Source organism: Tetrao urogallus, assembly GCF_951394365.1.
Source record: "Tetrao urogallus genome assembly, chromosome: 4".
Taxonomy (NCBI): Eukaryota; Metazoa; Chordata; class Aves; order Galliformes; family Phasianidae; genus Tetrao; species Tetrao urogallus.
The window spans coordinates 22,574,574-22,595,497 of record NC_136817.1 but is presented as its reverse complement, the minus strand read 5'-3'; the positions used below and the strand labels follow the sequence as shown (position 1 = coordinate 22,595,497).

Below are 20,924 nucleotides of genomic sequence, written 5' to 3'. Positions count from 1 at the left end.
CATTGTATAATCAAAGAATATTAGGGTGTTATAATCACAAAATAAACAAGAGTTAGGCAAAGTAGACTACGATAACAAAAGAGAAATAGAAGGCTTATGCCTATCCTGGGCTCACCCACAAAACACCAGCAGAGGCAATCTCCAGAAGAAACCCTTCCCCAGTGGTAGCCAGCTCTTAAATAGGTCTAGGAGGGGTGGAGCCAGGCTTCCGGCAGCACAGATGAATTGCCTTCACCTGTGCTCCTCTGGCTGACTCATTGCTCACCTCAGGTGATCAATCAGAGGTTCAGGCTGTGACTCAGCAGTTCCCATACAGATATATATATGGATATAGACAGATACTGTATGCTTAATAACATAACTTAATAACTACATTGTTAGAACTTAGATTTACTCCCTATGTGCCAGAATTAAATTTGGACTCAAAAGCTCGTATTACAGTTAACAGCAAGATCATATAGTAAAACAAGAATATCCTTCCAGAGTTGGTTATATTGTGAAAGATGAAGTTGGAGGTGGTTATATATAGCAATCTGATGCCGAGAAATAGATTCAATAATTGAGATAATAATCTAAATGGCCTTGATTCCTATCATTTCTCTAGTTAAAAACTAACAAGGGAGACTAAGTTAGCCTCAGTTTAGAACACTATACATTCTGTTTCCTGCATGTTTCCTCAGAAGTTTGAAACTCTAGGATCGACTTCTCCCAAGTTCCCAGGAAAGGATGCTCCACTAGTTTATCCAGGTATCAAGAGACTGCTTTAATAGCTTGAATAAAGAGAGAAGCTGACATTTTCTCTTTTTTGGTAATTTTGTTTGTTTGAGTATCTAAACAAAGAAATGCTTTACTGCTATGAATGCAGAGTGCTGAGGAGCAACCATGCAATTCTCTGGTGTGTTCAGTTGTTCTGCTCAGTAAACGTGTGAATCGTGCTTGTAGGCACAGCTGTCTCCTTAGACTGCATAAGGAAATATCCAACTGTTTGATGTAATGCAGCAGGGTGTACAGCAGCAGGAACAGGCACTACTTCCTGCATAGCTAAGACCCAGTGAGGCCTCTGCCCTAAATCATTGCCTGATGAGGTGCCCATCTTTGGCCACTGATTACACAGGGAGTTCAGGGTTTGCATTACTTTACAAATATAACAGGCAATGAACTGATTACTGAACTTTCAGCAAAGTGAATAGCTTGCTTCTCTCTCTTTAAGCCCATGTCTACTTGTGGATGTAACTCTTTGATTTACCCAATTATTTTTTTTTTTTTCAAATGAAGGCTGAAATGCAGTACTCGCAAGAAATACTTACCAATTTTGATATTTAAAAATCAATCCACACCTAATTTTCTATTCTTGAAAAAAGGCAAAATTACTCTGCTGAAAACTAGTATATAAAACTAGTCAATGCTTTCAAAGATTATTAATATTTGATCATCTGTAGGAAAATCAAGAACTGATCTGGAGATAAGATATTTTTGCCAAGTGACTTCCTTACAGTCACTCATTTACAGATGACTCTGTTAAATATTAGTCAAGGAAGTCCTTGCACTGTTGTGAACAATATTTTTGCGAACAAGTCTACGTATGATTTGTATTCTCTGTCTATCTCATGTTCTGTTTTGGCCACTTAAATTACAATATGTTAAATGTATAAATTAGAAAATGACTTTCTTGTGTAGCATATGCATTGGAATTTTAAGAATACATTTCTGTGTGTCCATTTTTCAGCTGGAATAAACTGGAATGTTACTACAAAGACTCAGCTGTCCCTCTTACTTGTAATCCATTAAACAAAAACATTCTCAGCCCACAGTCCTTGTTTAGGGAGAACAGTACACAAGCTCTAGCATTTTCCTGTGACTGCAGATAAATAATATGTAACAGCATAAATGCAGGAAATTCCCAGACTGAAACTGTCATTGACAGCTTAATAATTTTATTTTTATATTTTAATACAATTTTGAAAGCTCCTCCTAGTATATATCTTTATTTTACTATACATGGAGCTGTTAAAAGTTACTGTGTTTTCTCTAACGGAGGTACAAAATCCTATCTTACAAAAGGACCTCACCAGTCAAGACATTATTTATTTTTAGGTAACTACCAAAAATCAAATTAACCATGTCTCCATATCAAAACTGCATGACCTTCAGAATACCCCGGCAAACCAGGAAACCATAACACTCCCTGCACAACACACCAATTTGGATTAATTGTATTAACAAACTTAATTTAGAAGGATTTGGGAATGTTTTTACAGGGTTTAGGAAGGATTTCACTAGGATTACATGATGAGTAACTTTAAGTGTGCTTAACCGTTCACATTAACTCTCTAGGCATGAAACAGGTAAACTATCCACTATTTACTGCTTACTAGTTCTCAAAATTTTGCTATCATAAATGGAATGTCTTTGCAGTTCACTGTACAATTTAACTAGCCAGGAAAGAAACAAAAACAAACAAACAAAAAAACCCTGTCCTTCTGCTTAGAGAAGAGACTGTTTCTCTTCTGCATATTTCTGTTCTCTTGTGTTTCATTCAGAGAAATTGAATTTTAGTATGGCTTAAAATTACATTCCATTTGAATTAAATTATTTTGCCATACAATAATATTCCTTGCCACCATCTTTTCTTTTTTTTTCTTTTTTTTTTTTTTTTTTTTCCCATATGTATTTAAACTGTGTACCAGTGCTCTAGAGAGAATAGAATACATTAATCCTAGGGAGCAAATGCACATAAAACACAAAGTTGGAGCATTTGGATGTTTGGAGCTCTACTCTTGCAAACTGATCACATCAATTTTATATCAAATGTCCTGCAACACAAATTAGTACAGCAAGGCAGTGAATCAGCACTTGCATGCAAGTTCTGGAAAATGGAAACAAACAAATGAAAGGATATATGCTCTTTTCATAATTCTAGGAAATCTGAAATTTTTAAAACAAATGTACCTTTTTATTTTCTAATGGGATCATAACCGCAATAATGTCTCAACTATGGCAGTAACAATAAGAGTGTCCAGTTCTGAGCACATTGTTCTACAGTATGCTAATGTATGAATGTAAATATTGCAAACACATAAATAAATCAAGAAATGGTGCCTGAGAATGCCATTGGGAAATGCAACATGGGCAGCTGTGCAAACAACTATAATATTGGGACAAATTTATGAGCATATGTAGATACATTCATTTTCTGCTTCAAAAGAAAGTTTTACCTTTCACTGCAGGTGATTTGACATTATTTGCCATATCCATCATCACAGTACAGTAGAATGATGGGATTTCATTGTTGGAACAGAAGACGGGAAGTAAAAAATAGCCAAATATTAAACTTATACTCTAGTGGAATTTATTTGCTAGTTTGTTCTTGAAATCTGCACATTTAATTACCTGTGGGAGAGATTATTTCTTGTGGCCATTGGATTTTTCAAAGTCAAAATAATGTGTAAACAACTGCTGATGAAATTACCTGCCACAAAATGTTATATTGTAGCAAAGAACTCTGACATAAATTAAACAAAAAACTTTTATATTGTATACAGTCCTTCAGCCACCTTTTAAAACTTGTCTCTTACAAAACACCTTCCCTTGGTCTAAGTAACTTGGAACTAAAGTACCGAAACCGAATGGCAGCAATTGATACTTCCTGACTTGAGAAACTACTGCTGCAATGCAGCTAAAATTACTGTAGTTAGAACTCTGTAAAACATAAGTTGTTATGTATTTCTATCTTGACTGCACTACTACTTTATTTAAAATCTTTATTAGCAGTAATTTTGCTCAAATACTGTTGCTCATTCAGCTGCTATTCTGGAGGTCCTTCACACTGGGACAAAAGCATTGATTGTTGCTCATTGTTGATTGTATGAAACCATAAAACAGTCAAACTGGTATCCGTTACTGTGCTGCCTCCTTCTGTTTTGAATGCATTCCTAAATTCTTTTACTAAAGAAAGTCCCAAATCTTTATCAACCACCACTGGACACTTTAATACATTTTGTACGAAGCTTGAGCTCAACTTCTAGTGCATGCAATAGTTGAGTTATTGCAGATTCTCTAAAATTCATTCGTATACATGAGCAGGAAAGGGGGTAGAACCTCATTAAATTGTTAGCATTGGAATGTCTAATTGGAAATTAGATGTGAAATTAAAAGCCCAACCTTTAGCAACACATTGCAGAAGACATTCACAGAAAAATATCCTGTTATGAACTCCTAGATCACAAAATACAATATATTTAATAACAAAATAATAGGAGTTGTTGGTATATTTTTAAGGTGTTTACATGTGAATATAGAAAATTATGTTGACCACCGATTTTTAACTGCCTAGGTAAAACAGTAAGGTAGGAAGAGCGTGGGAACAGCAGAAGAATCAGTTTAAGTTTCTCCACATCTTGGATCTTTGCTCTCTGACTAGTGAGTTTGATTCGCTCATAGTTATTGTTTAAAATTATAAGGATAACTAGAAAAGAAAATAAAAAAGAAGTGGAAAGGGATTACATTTATTAGTATATCCTAATTTTATAGTAGCGTATACTAAATTCATTCAGTAGCATATCTGAATTCATATTTTTATTTTGGTAAACTTCATTTAGCTATACCCCCTAAGGGAAATAGCAGTCATCCTTTCAGGAATAGCACACATTGTAATCAAGGCCTGTGCCTTGATAGAAGACTGGGTACAAACTGTTTATGCAAGAAATAATCATTACAGAGATGCTTGAGTACACCCCATGAGGTGCATGTTAGGAAACAGCATCCAATCCTCTATCTTTGATCCTAAGATCCTTCAGTACTTTGTTAATCTTGTGGAGTTCATTGTATCCATTTTTACCTAAACAGCAGCAGGAAAAAGAACATCTTCCATGTGTACACAGACTTGAACTGGCTGCAAAAGCCTGTTAAATATTGATTCCTTTAAGGGCTGAAATTAGTTTCCAGTTGTGCATTAAGTTAGTCCTACAAAAAGATGCACTTGCAAGATTGCTTTGGGGAACAAAAGGAAGACTGCAATCACTAATCAGGCATTTTATAAGCACATGCAGCTCCAGGATGAGGGGAAATGGCTTTAAACTGGAAGAGGGTAGATTTATACTGGATATTATAAAGAAATTCTTTACTGTGAGGATGATGAGACACCAGAACAGGTTGCCCAGTGAGGCTGTGGATACCTCCTCCCTGGAAGCATTCAAGGCCAGGCTGCACGGGGCTGGGAGCAACCTGTTCTATGGGAGGTGTCTCTGCCTACAGAAGGGGTTTGGAACGAGATGATCTTAAGGGTCCCTTCCAGCCCAAACCATTCTACGACAAGAAGGCATTAGAACTGCATTCCGAAGATCAAAAATAAATAAGATATACCGTGTTTTCTCTGAAGGAACTCGCAGAACAAAGCTTAACTTTCATACGGCTTTTGTTCCCAGCCGTTACAACGGTTCCAGATTCAAACCACACCGCGTGCCGAGCGGAGCGGGGCTGCAAGCAACGCGTGACGTGCAAACCACGAGTGCAAACAACGCGGTGACGTGCCCGGCCAGCCCGTCGGGGCCCTTTAGGGATAGGCCGGGATATTCATCGCTAACGCAGTCGTATCCTCCCTCGGCAGCTCCACCCCACAGCGGGCGGGAGATTTGAAGGGAAGAGGCGGCGACATGGTGGAGGGCCCGTGCTGCGCGCTGTTTGCGGAGCGACTGCGGGCGCGAGTGCGCCGGGGTCAGGCGGTGCGCAGTGCGCGGGGCAGCGCTCTGCCGGCTGGGGCTCGCGCTGCGGTGAGGAACCGGGCGTCAGCTCGAATTCTTGGGTGTGCGTGGTGCTGAGTCCCGCCAGGATGGGGGAGAGCTTTCAGAGACGCTCTTGTTTGCTTCGGTTCAGACTTTGCTGGGGCTTGTGAACCCTTGCGATGGGGAAACGGGTTGGGATATAGTCTGGCTCTCATTAGGGGTGTGGTTGGGGTTGTTTGCAATACCTGTTTGCGCTTTGCTGCGAGGGGCTGTGTGTACTTTCATCGTAAGTGTGCTGGGTATCCCTGAATAGACGGCTGGGGAGCCCCCCGGCATGTATACATCTCTTTTGGTGTAGATAAAGCAGGGTACGAGAACTTGTGATTAAGGTTCAGAAAGGTAATGCCTAAACACACTTAAGAAAGAGTGCAGTTCTAGATAAATCTGTTTAAGTTATGCCATCAACAGATTAGTCTGTAGCTTTGTGTCCCTTAGGACTAAGCCGTTTAAAAGTAAGGAGTTACTCTTCTAATTTCATAGAGAAACTTAATTCTATTCAGTGCTCATTACGTACTGCAGCAGAGGTCACCTCAGGTTGCCTTTATTCATCAGGAAATGGCCATCTTAGGCTGTAAACCATAGCTGAGGCTTTGGTCACTGCTGAAAGAGTACTAAGGGGACCCACGCTGTGCTATTAGTGCTGAAGTTGCAAGGGTTTAACTTGGAATATTTTGAATGTCAAGTTCATTTTTCATGCCTGTCACTTCTTACTCTGGTTTGTTTTAAACAAACCTGAACAGAATAAAGTAAAAAGAAATCTTGCTGTGTAGTATCTTACTCAAATACCTTTATTAGAAGGGATTAACAGTTGATGTAAGGGTGAAATGAGAGTGCTTTCTTATTTCTGTAACAGGTGAAGTAAATGGTGTTCATGTCATGAAAAAAAAAAAAAAATTGGTGTTTTTCTACTCAATTAATAACTGCAGAAAGGGACCTTCAGAGCCCTTGAGTCCCCAGTCAGAGGGACCTTGACAAGTGAGGAAAATAAACTGTCAGAAACTTGTTCACTCTGTTTTAATCTTTTTGTGTGCTCGTTTTCAGACTGCTGCAAGTGAGGAGAGAACCTCTAGTCATGATTTCCTTACTGGACAAGTTTTCAAGGGTGTGGAAACACTGGGAAAGGAATTTTTTATGTATTTTGATCAAAAAGCTTTGAGGTAAGAGATGAAAAAATTACTATGCGTTTTCAGGGGATCTTTTTGTTCTTGTCCAGAGATTTGGAAAGTTAGTGTTACGAAGAAACTTCTGTACAGACTCACTTTAAATGCTTGAAACTCTCTGTAACTCTGTAGCACTTTGTAGTGGAGTCATTAATCTATAATGCTACTTTCCGTACAGTAGTTAACACAGTATATCAAAAGGCTCATCACTCAAAGTTCATTCTAGAGTATTATTGATGATTTAAGAAGGTCCTGATGGTTTAAGAACCCATTCACGTTGTGTAGAAGATTTAACTAAATGCAGCTTTAAGATGGTCATATTCTCCAGGCTTTCATAAGATGATGTTTTTGAGGGGGAATGCATTGCTAGTGAACCCTTAGGCAAAAAGTAGATCGAATTAAAGCAGTCTTCCAATGCTGTATGGCACTAATTCCAAAAACTTATCTTTTTACTTTAAAACAACAGAAAAAACCACCATCTTACTACTAACTATAATTGAATAATAGATCCTAAGTTTAATTAGTAGTTTTTTTTCTATTTGTAATTAAAAAAGGAATTCTGTTTTACTTGATTTCAGCACATCAAAGGTAATGAAACACAATGGAGTGAAATCTTATAACTTTCTTAAGGCCTTCTAACATAAACATAGCAATGATCATGAATTATTTTTCTCGTCATGGCTGACTATGACTTTAACGTTTCTTTTAAACAGTGTAGTGAAGCTTGGCTAATGAAATGATCAGCTATTACAGTGAATGTAGTCTTTTAAAAAAGGAACTTTCTGGAAGTTTTAGTGCAGTATTTTGGTTTATACTTTTCCTGACTGGTTAATGGCACTTCAGAACTGTAAATAGGTAACAGAAGCAGATGCAGCTGGAATAACTAAACTAACTGAACTGATTTGTAAGAAGAAAGCCTTGGTCGTGGGCCTTTGAAAACTAATGAGTAATGTTTCTCTTAATGACTAGAATTTATGTACATGCATACTGTCTTGGTTAGGTGAGAACAGCTCCTAACTATAACAGCTAGACTAGCAAATGCTTGAAAACATTGTTAAGATTAAATACCCATAAGAATTTTCTTTCTTTCCAAGGATTCACTTTGGTATGAACGGTTCCATGCGCATTAATCCTAATGGAAGTAAAGACAGAAATGGAGCATTACCAGTTTTGGAGATACAACTTATAGAAGATACTATTTGTTTCTTTGAGGTGACAGTAGAGTATAGGTAAGGCAGAAACTAACCAACTTTAAATGACAACAGAAAACAACAAAAGAGAAAAAAACACAGCTTGGTTTATAACATTCTTCTAAGAATGAAGTAAAAAATAAAAATCAGACAGTGCTTGTTTGGCTGAAAGCCATCATAGATAAAAGAAATAAATAAAACTTACTATAATGTTTACTGATATGGAAATTAATTTTGTTACTTTTGTATCACAGTTTGCAAGGAGCTAAAGCAGTTCTATACCATAGCCTCATTAGATATTGTCGAGTCTGGGAATGAAACTTGGATTTAATTCAGTCCTTCGATCTGAAAGCTAAAATGCATTACTTCTTTAATTTTAAATGTAACTTTCTTAGCAAGAATAAGTATCTGTAGCAATTACTGTTTTCAAACTTTTGTGGCCCCAAGGTTATGTTTGTTGGGTTTTTGTGACAGCAATTTGGTATGGTTTTACTAATTAATGTTATGCAGCTATATTTGTCCTTTAGCACTGTACTTCCTGCTGGTAATAAAACTAATGTAGCAAGCTTAATTTTAAAGCATTTTAAATTGTTGGGTGAAAAGGAACATGTAAAATCAAGTAATATATCTATACCATATGTAAGTTTAATACTATGGAACAGATGTGCTTCTGCAAGACTGAGATAGCTTCTACTGTATTTTCTTGCAACTATATGTTCTTCAGTTCGATTGTAGTTAGCCTAAAAAATAATCAAGAATTAAGACAATATATTTTCTTGTCATGTTGAAAACCTGCTGAAGCCATGTACCTGTATCTTATGGTTGATGATCCAAACACATGATTCTTATATTGCAAATAGATTTAACTAGTTTTCAAGCTAATTTGAGCCAAATTAGGATGATTACTTGTATGTTGGACAGATACTTGTATGTTCTACGTATGTATCATTGAACTGTCTTGTGGGGGGGGGGGAGGTATATAATTTCTGTGCCTCTTCCCATGAGTGGTTTTTTCACGTTTTGTGTTATCTGCAAATAATAACCTTTACACTTTCATATACTGTTTTTTTTTTTTTAAAGTTGCTAAATTGCAAGTAAGATTAAAAATATATACATTTTTGTTGGTTTTTCTCTTCCAGAAATGTAGCAGAGTGTGAACAGAAAGTAAGAATGATGGAAAGCTTGGATGTCTGCTCTCCAAAGTTTAGCCTCTTAAGAGCAGAAAGTGAAGTAAAGCAGCAGAAAACCCAGATGTTATGTGATGTGTTACTGGATCAAACAGTATTACCTGGAGTTGGAAATATCATAAAAAACGAAGCACTATTTGACAGCGGTCTCCATCCAGCTGCTAAAGTAGGTGGATTGCATCAAGATTGTTTTCAATTATCCCAAAGTATTAGGAGAATAAATATATATTTATATAAAATTTTGTTATCTTCTAATCTTCCTTTGTTTTCTCATCTATCATTACCTAAATTGTAGTTCCATCATTCTGATTAGAAGAACTTGATATAGCTTTCCTTGAAACCTGTTACTGTTTTTCCTGTCTCCCAGATTAGACACTTATTGCACCAAGCCTGTCTTCCAGCTTGGAACTTCTTTTCTAGGGCATTAATTTAAATTCTTGACTTTGTCCAGCATCGTGTTGTGCTGCCTTTAAATTGTCAGCCTATAAATAAAATTAAGAATGCCTGGGATTTCTTTGCTCTTGTGTTTTTCTGTACCTAATTCTGTAGAATTAGCAAAGGAAACAGATTGCATAAAATGCAGAGGAAAGCAGGTGAAAATAGTAGGAGTTATTGTTAAACATAATATTTCTGGAAGTTTTTCATAGAATCAGTCTGAATTTTAACCCTAATTAGAGCTGTATGATTACATTCATGGATATAATGACTATCCATTTGAAGTGAGTTCTAGGTTCAAGAGGAGTCCTCTCTATATTCCCAGCAGAGGGAATTCAGAGTTGCTGGCTCATATGATTTCTATGATCAGGAACTCTTAGGTCAATAAAGAGGTAGACCACTGAAGTTTTTAGCTAATATTTTGCATGATTGAAGCAAAGTACATTATTTGTTACTCACATAATGAGTTTGTGTGGTGTATGATATGAAAGTGTACTATTTTTCCCTTGTTAGGAGAACTCATTGGAAGGTGTTTGGAGTGCCTGTGTCTATACAGATCTCTTTACTGATGTCAATTAATATAGCAATATTGTAAAAATCATACTTGTTTCATTTGCAGGTTTGCCAATTGACAGATGAGCATATACGTCACTTGGTGAAAATGACACGTGACTTTACCCTGCTTTTTTATAAGGTATGGACAGATTTCTCAGAAACCTTCAATACCTGATTTACAGCATCACAGCTGTATTTGATCAGCCAGGGGAAAGAGGAAAAGAAATGAAACAAAATAAGTGTTTCAGTGAATAGGAGTCTTGCTTTGCATTTTATTGTGAACTGTCAAGAGATGGAAGAGTGGGGAAATACAGACTGTAAGAATGTGCAGAACTTTGGCCCAGTTGCAGCAGGAAGAGTGACATGTGGGCCAATTCAGTACAGTTTTGCTGTACATATAAAGTCACTCTGAATGTGTCAGAATTAATATAGGTTAGGCACATGCATGTAAGGTAACAACTCTTCAAACTAGGAGCTAGAGGTTGCCCCTGGGAATTTTTATAGGAATTCAATTAATGCAGCTTTATGAAACTTGAAATAAGTACATTTATATGAATGAATACATTGTAAATCCTAACAACAATTTCTTCCTAACTGTGACAATTTCCTTGGTTGATAAAGCAAAATAAACTCAAGCTGTTCCTTACTGCCATTCAATAGGATTTTATTTCTTCTCTTGTCAACCCTGTAATTCCTGGTGGCTCTTCCTCTTTGCAAAACAGAATGAAAGAACTGGGCCTAATTCTTGTATGTTGCTGCTTTTTTGTTTGTATGTTTTTCTTTAAGCTGCACGTGGAGGAATGAAATGCTTGTCTGTTTCTCAAAGTTCTTCAAAGACAAGGAGCTAATGTTGCTAGAAGTTCTTTTTGGTAAGATAGGAGAAAAAGATTTAACATTTCTTACCATTCTTACAATGGTAGTGGTTATAAATGTAATTCATTTTAGTCTATTTAAATCTCTGCTTTCTGTTAACCTGTCAAAGAGTAGTGATTTAATCTAGCTAGATTTAGAATCTTTTCATCATCCAAACTTCATAGGGAAGCCTAGTAATAAAGAGAGAGCAAGTGGTTCTGCATCAGCGTATAATACTAAAGGTAGGCATTGTCACACGCATTTAGACTAACAATAAACAATTTACATTTTCTGTAGCTCAGTTTACTTATCTTAAATTTTTATAACTAAACCTACCAAGTATTCATCAGCTAAGTACGTTTTAAGGATGAACTTGCCCCTGAAGCCTCTTGAAGATAAAAACAAGAACAGATTAATATGTGGTAGTAATGATCATTGTTTATAGAATGTTAGTATATACTGTAATTCTTGTAGTAATCATTCTACACTTTCATTTGTAGTTTAATATCTTCCAGATACAAATATGTGGGACCTAGTTCAGGTAGTAAGCTGTTGTTTTTTCTGGTTTTAATAACCAATAAAAAATAATTAAAAATGGATTTCTAATGGAGAAATTTACAAACAAACAAAAAAAAATTGCTTGTGAATATTCATACAAACACTTTATCAGTAATTCCTTCTGACTGAATTACTGGCTGTATCTCTACTGGGCTCTTCCTGATTTTACTTTTTTTCCTTCTATCAGTTTTAGCTGGGGTATGCCTGTGTTGACTTCGCATGAACTGTCTCATGAAATATTCCTGCTTTTCAGCTCTTTAGGGTCTCATTAGGTCACTGTGCCCTTTGAGTTTGTTCTGTTCTTACTTTAACATGACTTTCTGCCAGCTCTTGGGGTTGGGGATCTTGCCATTGTGCCAACTAGCATTTCACAAGCCAGCCTTTCTGGTGTGATGAGCACTAGGATGAAACTGATGATCTTGCAGGTTGTTTCCAACCTTGTGATTCTGCGATTCTGTTGTTGAACTTTACTGAGCTCAAACTGACTCCTACTCATTTTCTCTGCTGTGTAGATTGGAGCTCATGAGCTCTCCCAGTTTATTTTTGCAGCTGACAAGTCAAAGAAAACTGGTGTTGAATCAAAGCTAGATGGTCCATCTAAACACAAGGGATCCCTAGCATATGTTTGCTGATGCCATGCTAGTATGTCTTTTTGTGTCTTTCTTTCTTTATTCCAATATTCAGAAAATTTTGCTATAATATTGATATACAATGATATACCAGATTTAATGTCAATTTTTGAAATAAAAGAAGATGAAATACAGGATGTAGCCTGACATGCCTCTAATTTCTTTGTTTAGTCATTAAGCTTTAGTCTGCACAGCTATTTTTTTTTAGTTTAGTTTAGTTTCAGATGAGCTGTGGAAAACCTACCGTAATTTATATAGTATCTGTAACTTGGGTTTTAAACATGCTCTATTTTAGTGCCGCAAAACTGGGTCTCCACTCTACAAACACTACAAAGTATACAGGCGCCAAACCTGCGGTCAGTGCAATGAGAAAATCACTGTGTGTCGTTTAGGAGAGAATAACAGGATGACTTACTTCTGCTCTCGATGTCAAAAGGCTGATCCCCAGCTTGTCAATGTTAGGTATGATGATATCTTTATAACACTGAAGTACTGGTGTTCTGAAAGTGCTGTTATGTTAACAATAGAAAGCAAATAGAATGGCTGCATGCAAACCAGTATGTGTTTTGTATCTAAGCTCAGTTGTACTTATTAAAAATGGTTAAAAGCTTTAATTAGAATACTTGTCTTAAAGATCCCTTCTGTTGTAAACTAGCTAATCAAATGTGAAAATCATAAAAACAACAGAAAGTACTCAGAATTATTCATTGCTATTAGAAAAGTTGTTCTCTCTTCTCAGTTAGAAACATAATAGGCTTGGATGCTTACATGTCAGTGAGTTGAATGGCATGAGGAAGGTAAGAATCTGTGTCTCTTTCTTTCTTGTAGGAAGGCCCTCAGGAATATCTAAGCAACTACATTCACATAATTTTGTTCTAGATGTAGAGAGATACTGAGGAAAACTAAGGAAAGTAAATTCAGAATGCAGAAAGTACTGTAGAACTTCAGACTTTTTTTTTTCCTCCTTAACAGTTCTGGAAAGCTTTTACTATAAGTGTGCCACAGAGACTTTCAGTTCCATATAATTTATGCTACCAGCAGCCTTCCTTTTATTTCAGAAAAAGCACAAAATGCGTTTGATATCACAGAAGAGTTTGGTATCACAAAAGGTAAAAGTTTCAAAAGCACCTTACTCAGGGTTCTTCCACACCTAAGTTATTCTAGAAAAATTTTCATCTGAGGCCTCAATCTTGCTTTTTTTTGTATTGAGCTCTGTCAGTCTGATGAAAGACACAATTTCCATTTAAAAAACTTTGTTTTCATTAGTGTGTGTTTGTGTGTGTGCATGGATATATATGTACATAGAGGTTTTTTTAATAAGATTTACAGAAAAATATAGAAGTTTTACACCAAATTATTTTACTCTGCCACCCTCACTTCCAACTTTCTTTCAGGAATCAGATGGCAAAAGGGATTTTGCTTAAAGCTTAAAAATCACTTCTCAGTGCAGATCAAACATAGAAAATTCCAGCATAGAAGATAAATATTTCACATGCTGATAACACCAATCTCCTGTGTTGTTTTGTTTGTTTTTTTTTTTCTCTGAAAGTTATGAGAAGTACTTTGAAAAACAGTAGGGAGGTGGAAATGTTCCACTGAGTCACGCAACCACGAAATTATGCAAGGGGAAGAAATAACTTTCTCTCCATTCTAGAAAAATCACTGTCTTTCTGAAAACAAACAATTAAGTAGTGGTATATTTTAGTTAAAGTTGTGGTAATTGTAGCGATAGAAACATGAAGGCCGCTCTGGAAGTATTTTCTCTTATTTTCAGCACTGGCAACAGTGAAGTGAAAGACAAGCCATGTTCTGACAGCCATGCAGATTTTTGCATGAGTGGTATGCGGGCTCCCATTCATCAGTGATGAAAACAGGTAGCTACTGGTAGTGACTTTGAAAAATAGTGTTTTGTAGCTGAAAATCTGCTCTATCAGGTAGTGCTACTGTGTTCTTCAAATCTGTGGAAGTTCCTCAGAAATAAATAGGAGGCATGCTTTCAGAGTGACCTCCCTGCAAGGCTGTTTCCAGTACTGTCTTCATCTTTATGGTCAGAGTGCTTCATTATACTGCTCTTTCTGCTACACAGTAACTTTTACCACTTTAAAGTGTCCCTGTCTCTCAGGTGGCTTTTCTGCAAGTCTAACCTTCTCATGTTTGAAGGTGAACAGGAGCCTATGTAATCAAACTGACGTGCTATAGATCATGAACTGTAGAATTTAACTCAGCGATTCCTGGGTTAAGTCCAGTAGCTTATGTTTTTGCTCAAATGACAAAATAAAGACAGGACCCGTTATAAGCAACTTCATCAAATTCAAGAGTACCTTGAATCTTTAAAATACATTTTTAGATAGTGAAATATAGGAAAAATGTTAATGGGGAGGAGTATTACACTTGTAAAGAAGACATGCTGAATAATTTCAGTCTGATAATGCTCATTTGACAACTGAGTAGTAGAAATTATCAGACAGTATTAAAAATGGGTATTTTTAAATTACTAGTTAGGCTGTTTTGTTATCTACCCCAATATATTGGGAATGATACTGTAATATCTACTATAACTCCTCTTTATCATTTTGTGAAAGAGCTGTGGTAGATTTTTCAACTGTTGGTGGGGGAAAATAAAAAAACCTTTTTAGATACCTAGTCTGTTAAGAAGAATGATAATTATGGAGTAAGTATAAGTCTAAGGAGTGTCACAACAGTTCACCAACTACAGAGAGAAATGTTTGACTTAGCAAATGCAGTACCTAAAACTTTGCATGTCACTGAACTGATAGTTTCATTTTGCATGCAAACAATTTTTGAATAGTACGACAAAACTAGTCCTTCATAGCTTGCAGTGACTAAAACAGTAACTATGGTTCTACATAAATGTACCAACATATGAATACAGTTAGTTTTCCTTTAAATTACTACAGAAAAACTCTATAGAAGCATTTGCAGTACAGCTTTGTCTTACCAGTTATAACTGAACAAGCACCTAAAAGTTTAAAAATAAAAATAAAAAAAAAATTAGGAAATGGAGAGACAAAAGAAAGATTTTATAACTTTAACATTTTCAATTATGTTGGCTTTTATGACAACAAAGTGGTCTAATGGATGCCATTTACAAGAGAGAACAAAAATTGTTGAAATTTGTTAGATTGTGTGACTGTAGCAACTTCCAATTAGTTCTTCATTCAGTAATCATCTGTTTGTAAATATTCAAATATTCTGCACAATGGATGGGGGGAAATGTACAGAAGTGGTTGTCCTTTCTTGCCAAATTTCTTGCTACTCTATTCAAGAACAGTAGGGAAAGTGAGAGATGCTGGAGCACTGTGTTGCAGAGTGTCTCTGTTGATTGTTAACTTTTTGTCAGTGTTAGTTTGAATATTTGTATTGCTTGGGAAAGATTTGCCCCTTAGGTAAAGAAGAAAATCAAACTTTTATAGTGACATGTTGTTAGGCAGGTATAGCATGCTGTTCTGCTTTTTCTCTAGGTTCTTGCCTTCCTGAACATAGCAATGTAAGGTAATTTGTGGAGGAAACGTCACAAAAGACTAACATCATTCTTCTGTTTCACAGCAAACTGCCAACTAGAAATAGCCTAATTGGCTGGGCATGTGGCAGGGGGTCATGTTCTAATGAACACATAGCTCAGAAATGTGAAGAAGAGTGGACGTGTACGCGCTGTACCCTAATAAACAAGCCTTCTGCTGAAGCTTGTGATGCCTGTTTGACTTCAAGGCCTGAAGGTATTGAAAGGTTGCCTAGAGCCCATACTGGGGAAAGGAGGGTTGTGGGTTTGGTGCAGTTTTTAGAACTGTAGAAATGACTTGCTGTGAATTGTATTTATGTAACTTTAGCAGACTTAAAGTCAGATTTGGAGGAAATCTTACACAGATGATCATAGAAACTGTCTCGTCTTAAACCCTAGATGTGTCTTGCCTTCCAGCTTTATTTGCAGATGGGGATTCTATAGACAAGTCTCTGTGGCAATCGTTTATTTTTGCTGGAGCAAGGAGTGAAACAAAATACCATACTTCAAACTCTGATTAAAATTGTTAGACGTTTGCAGCAAAAGCCTGGAAGAGAAATCATCAGTGGTGCAGAGAAATAACTCACATTCCTTCACATGAACAAAACCAGAAGGGGAGTAGATATTTTGGTACCCTTTCCAAAGCACTGCTGGATTTCTCAGGAGCTAGTGTTTTGTTTTGTTTTCCTCTGAGTTCAGATTAAGGAGGATTTTGGACTAAATTTGTTGATATCTCCTACTGGAGTTTTAATGCTCCTATCTAGACCTCTGCGGGCAGAAAGCAGATGTGAATGAGACCTATAAAGGGACACAAAGATTGCTACCTTCTGTGCAGATTCCTGTATTTAGATATTAAGAAGAGATAAAAGAGGTAGTGGACAGACCCCACTGAGACCTGTTTTCTCTCTGAAGAGTAACTTTGTATTCTCCTTCACCTTTTATAGAAAAGTGATTAAAAAGTTCAGTGAAGGGATTTACAGCAAGTTATTTGAGTCAAGAGTCTTGTAGGAACAAAAAAGGAACAAAGTTTAGAGTTATGCATGTGTGGTGTTAGGGGTAAAGCTAATCCTATAATCATTCCATACTTAAACTTTTCTACCTCAAGAACTAATGCTGTACTTATTTCACATTTTGTATAGTGAGTTCTTCATTGAAGACAGAGAATGTTGAAGATTCCACAGACTTTAACATAAATCTCATTAAATACCCTTGTAATGACTTCAGAAAATCAAGCAGAGAAATAAAGATCAACAGGAAGGCTGCATTTGGAACTACCACTCTTGTCTTAACAGATCTTGGTAATAAAGCAGAATTGAAAGGTGATATCCAATTACTTGATGGATGCTCTGAGTATGTTGCTCCAAAAGGCAATCTCAGCCAGAATCAAAATAATGTCTACCACTCAGGAATAAGCACAGACAAGTATTGCTCAACAAATGTAACTTCTCTGGCTTCATCTTCTTGTCAGGAGCCTCCCTCTTTCAAGCCCGCAAAGAAGAAGCAGAAAACTCATCACGTATCTTCTGTTCAGCAATATAATGTAACAATTGGGTATGTATTATAAAATACAAACAAGTTTTGTTATTTTGTAATTACATAAACCATCTTTATCCTTCAAGATTAATGGAATATTGTGTTGTAGAGTTCATGCAGTGTTGTCTTTGCATTTCTGCTGAAGGTAATTTCCTCTCGAGTAACTAAAACTACACTGAGACCTCAAAAGCACTGAAGGATCTAGGCTATTGCTGGAAAAGTCCTGAGTTTGGCATCTGGCCCGTACTGCTGTTAATTGAACAGCTGTTCATAGTGCAGGTATTCCCTTGAATAGGAAAGATTTGCTCAAATAGGTAAACTAGCACAGTTCTACCAAAGGAGTTGTCTGATTGCTGCTTGCCTTCACTGTTTGTTTGGAGAAACCTTGAAATCATCATGGAAGATAACAAGCATATAAATTGAAGCGCTTATTAGGCAGGTGATTTTTTTTTTCTCTACTGTCTTGATTATTAACTTGTTTTCCTTGTGTAAACACAGGATCTTTAGTCTTTTGCTTTCTTTCATTATTTGCAAAAGAATGTATTCTCAACATGTTTCTTAATTATAACCTAAAGAGAAACAGGTAGATAATGGAACACTCTTAAAATGTGCTAGCTATCTAAAAATAAGTTAGAGGTGCTAGAGATGGATTTACTATTTCACTTAATGTGTGAATTCTCATACCATAAGGAAAGTAGCTGAATTGCTTGTGTATTTTAGTTGAAAGTATTTGTCAGCTAGCAATTTCCAACTTCTCTCCATGATACAAACTTCTGTTCAAGTTAACTTAATGAACCTACTGTCACTATTTTCTCTTAACTTCCCTCCCTATCCTATATGCAATTACTTCAATGCTCCAATGCTCCACCCATCCTGAATTTTAAGTTACACAGCCTCTACAGACATACCCACTCCCAGTGAAATGTGAGAACATGATAGGATTGTTAAGGAAAACTTGGGCAGACATATACAGCAGTAATGGGAGTGCACAGTAGATTTCACTGATGGTGGTAAATTACGCAGGGGGAATGTGAAAGATGTTTGTGATACACTGCAGAATACTTGGTCCTATGTCTGTTCTGAAATACAGAAGTTATTTAATGCACTGTTGAAGCATCAATTTTGAAACTGGCCCTTACTTGCAAGTTGGTGCTCTGTGAAAAAGCATTCTACTTGCTTTCTCAGTAGAAGACTACAGAGGAAAGATGTAGATGGGATGAGAATAAGAGAACACAAAGAATAAATTGGATATCAATAACAATATCAGGTAGTTATCTAAGGCCACCAACTTAGATATTACAGAAAACAAACTTTGAACCACAAAGTACATGAAGTGTGGGAGTTTTGTGGGATTTTGGTTCTGTTTTTTCCTGATGAGGCATAGGGAGAATGTTTTAATGAGGTATTGGAATAAAACTTTACCTACAAGACTATAATCTTCCAGACAAATTTCCTAAACTGAAAACTTCACAAGAAAGTAAATAGCTAATTGATCTTTTCAGCTTTCCCTGTGGCTTCATTACTGCTATTCTGCTCTGTAAATTGGATTTATAAATATATTAGAAATATTTCAAAGAGCATAAGTATTCTTCTTCGTGCTACCATTTCTAAATAAAACCTCGTATTGCATTCACATAACCCATACCTCAATCAAGAGAGAGAAACCAGACAGCACTGTTCCCTTCCCTTAGCCAGATTACTTGTCAGAATACAACCATTACAGTAATTTTTTTAGTAAAGAGAATAGAAGAATTCTGGGATGCATACAACTACCTTTAACTTGAACTAATTACTTAGTATTGATCTTTCTCCTACCAAAAGCAGAATATTCTTTTAATATTGGGTGGGATTTAGGGTGGGCAGTATAACATAGGTAGTATGATTTTTATGTTGTAGCTGAAGTTAGGAATACATTGAAATAGCTTAAAACCAATGCTGGGCAAAGCTGATATGATACCTTCTAGATTAGTTTATTCACTCCCCATTATCATTCAGGTTTAAAGGAGCAATAAGCTGTATTAGAGAATCAAGTTCTTTGTTTGTCATTACATGCAAATGTGCACTGAGCATGTTATAACAACAATAGGAGAGAGTTCCTTGGCTGTGGTGTTGGTAATCCCTTTAACAATATGCACAAGTCATTTTGTTACCTGTCATTACAGCAAACCTCAAGTTAATTCAACAGATGATATTCATACACTGCACACAGGCCCTCCTCATTGCAGTAAACACGGTCACCTCTGCAAACTCAGAATTGTGAGGAAGGATGGGGAAAACAAGGGCAGGATGTTTTATAGCTGTCCTCTACCCACAGAAACTCGGTGCAACTATTTTCAAGTAAGTATACGACTTCACAGCCTGTAATGTTTCCCATTTTTTCCTTAATTCAATCACTTTTTCATGCAGCCACCTTACCCCAACCATCTATAACTGTGCTCAAGTGTTTAAAATTATCTCTTGCTTTTAATGAATCATATCTGTTCACACTGAATTGAAACTAATCATGCATAATCATGACTGTAAGCTTATTGTTTCAGTTACTTCTCTTACATCTGAGAACATACCTCCTGTGCAAATGCTCTTGCTCTGCTTCAGCATAGTGTAAGGCAGATGCATAATAGAATTATCGATTTGGAGAGACTTGTACAGCTCAGTTATCTTCAGCCTCTGGGTTGAAGGAGTGCTGCAAACCTTAGATCTGGACATCAGCTATGTCTTTGTCAAGACAAAATCTTGAAAACCTCTGAGGGCACACATTAGACAGACTACACACACTGTAGTCTGTCTGGACTGTTGCTTTCACAGCTGCACTGCTGTGCAACCCAGCCTTCATGGCTGCAACCTGTGGTCTCAGCGTTTCGCTGCGTGAATGTACATGAAAGGGAAGAGCTTAGGTCACCTACCAACAGAAAGAATATATGAATTTAAGTCAATAATGACTATGATGCCTTAATTTGTAGAAAACTGTGCATTAACATCAATTAAACTTACAAAGCCTAGTTATAATATTTAACACCAATTAAAATGTATACAGTGCACTGATCACTGGAGAGATCAGACTACACTTAGTAGCAAGAATTTCTGTTAAGGCCTCTCTTGTAGATCCATCTCCATTTTTAATTTTAAAATAACGAGCTCAGAGCCAACATATATGACAAAACCATATCTAAAAATTGTTTCTTTTGACAGTGGGCTGACTTGAATTTTCCATTTTGTCACCATGGCAAGCGATGCGTTATGAGGATGGTGCTGAAGCTTGGTCCCAATAATGGAAGGAATTTCTTTGTGTGCCCATTAGGAAAGGAAAAACAGTGTGGCTTTTTTCAGTGGGCAGAAAATAAGCCAATTACACAGTCTACTCCTTGATGATATCGTTATCTAAGACATCCTAAGAAATAGATAAGTACAACTCTAATTGGTCATTTCTGTTTTGTTGTCATCTGTTTTTCCTGTTCACTGATTGATTAGTCAAATTGCTCCCATAACTAAGTAAAAACTACAGATTACTCTATCCCAATTTTAAAA

General features: G+C 36.5%; 1 protein-coding gene across 1 annotated transcript; it reads left to right on the top strand.

Moving 5' to 3' along the window:
• Positions 1–5,651: 5,651 nt before the first annotated feature.
• On the top strand, positions 5,652–20,765 carry NEIL3 (nei like DNA glycosylase 3; the record flags this gene model as incomplete). The annotated part of the gene is made up of 10 exons (XM_079535043.1): positions 5,652–5,768; positions 6,822–6,937; positions 8,035–8,169; positions 9,270–9,483; positions 10,372–10,446; positions 12,642–12,808; positions 15,914–16,083; positions 17,006–17,417; positions 19,562–19,736; positions 20,589–20,765. The coding sequence occupies 10 exons, from the start codon at positions 5,652–5,654 to the stop codon at positions 20,763–20,765; spliced, it is 1,758 nt and encodes a 585-aa protein (XP_079391169.1).
• Between the last annotated feature and the right edge of the window lie 159 nt (positions 20,766–20,924).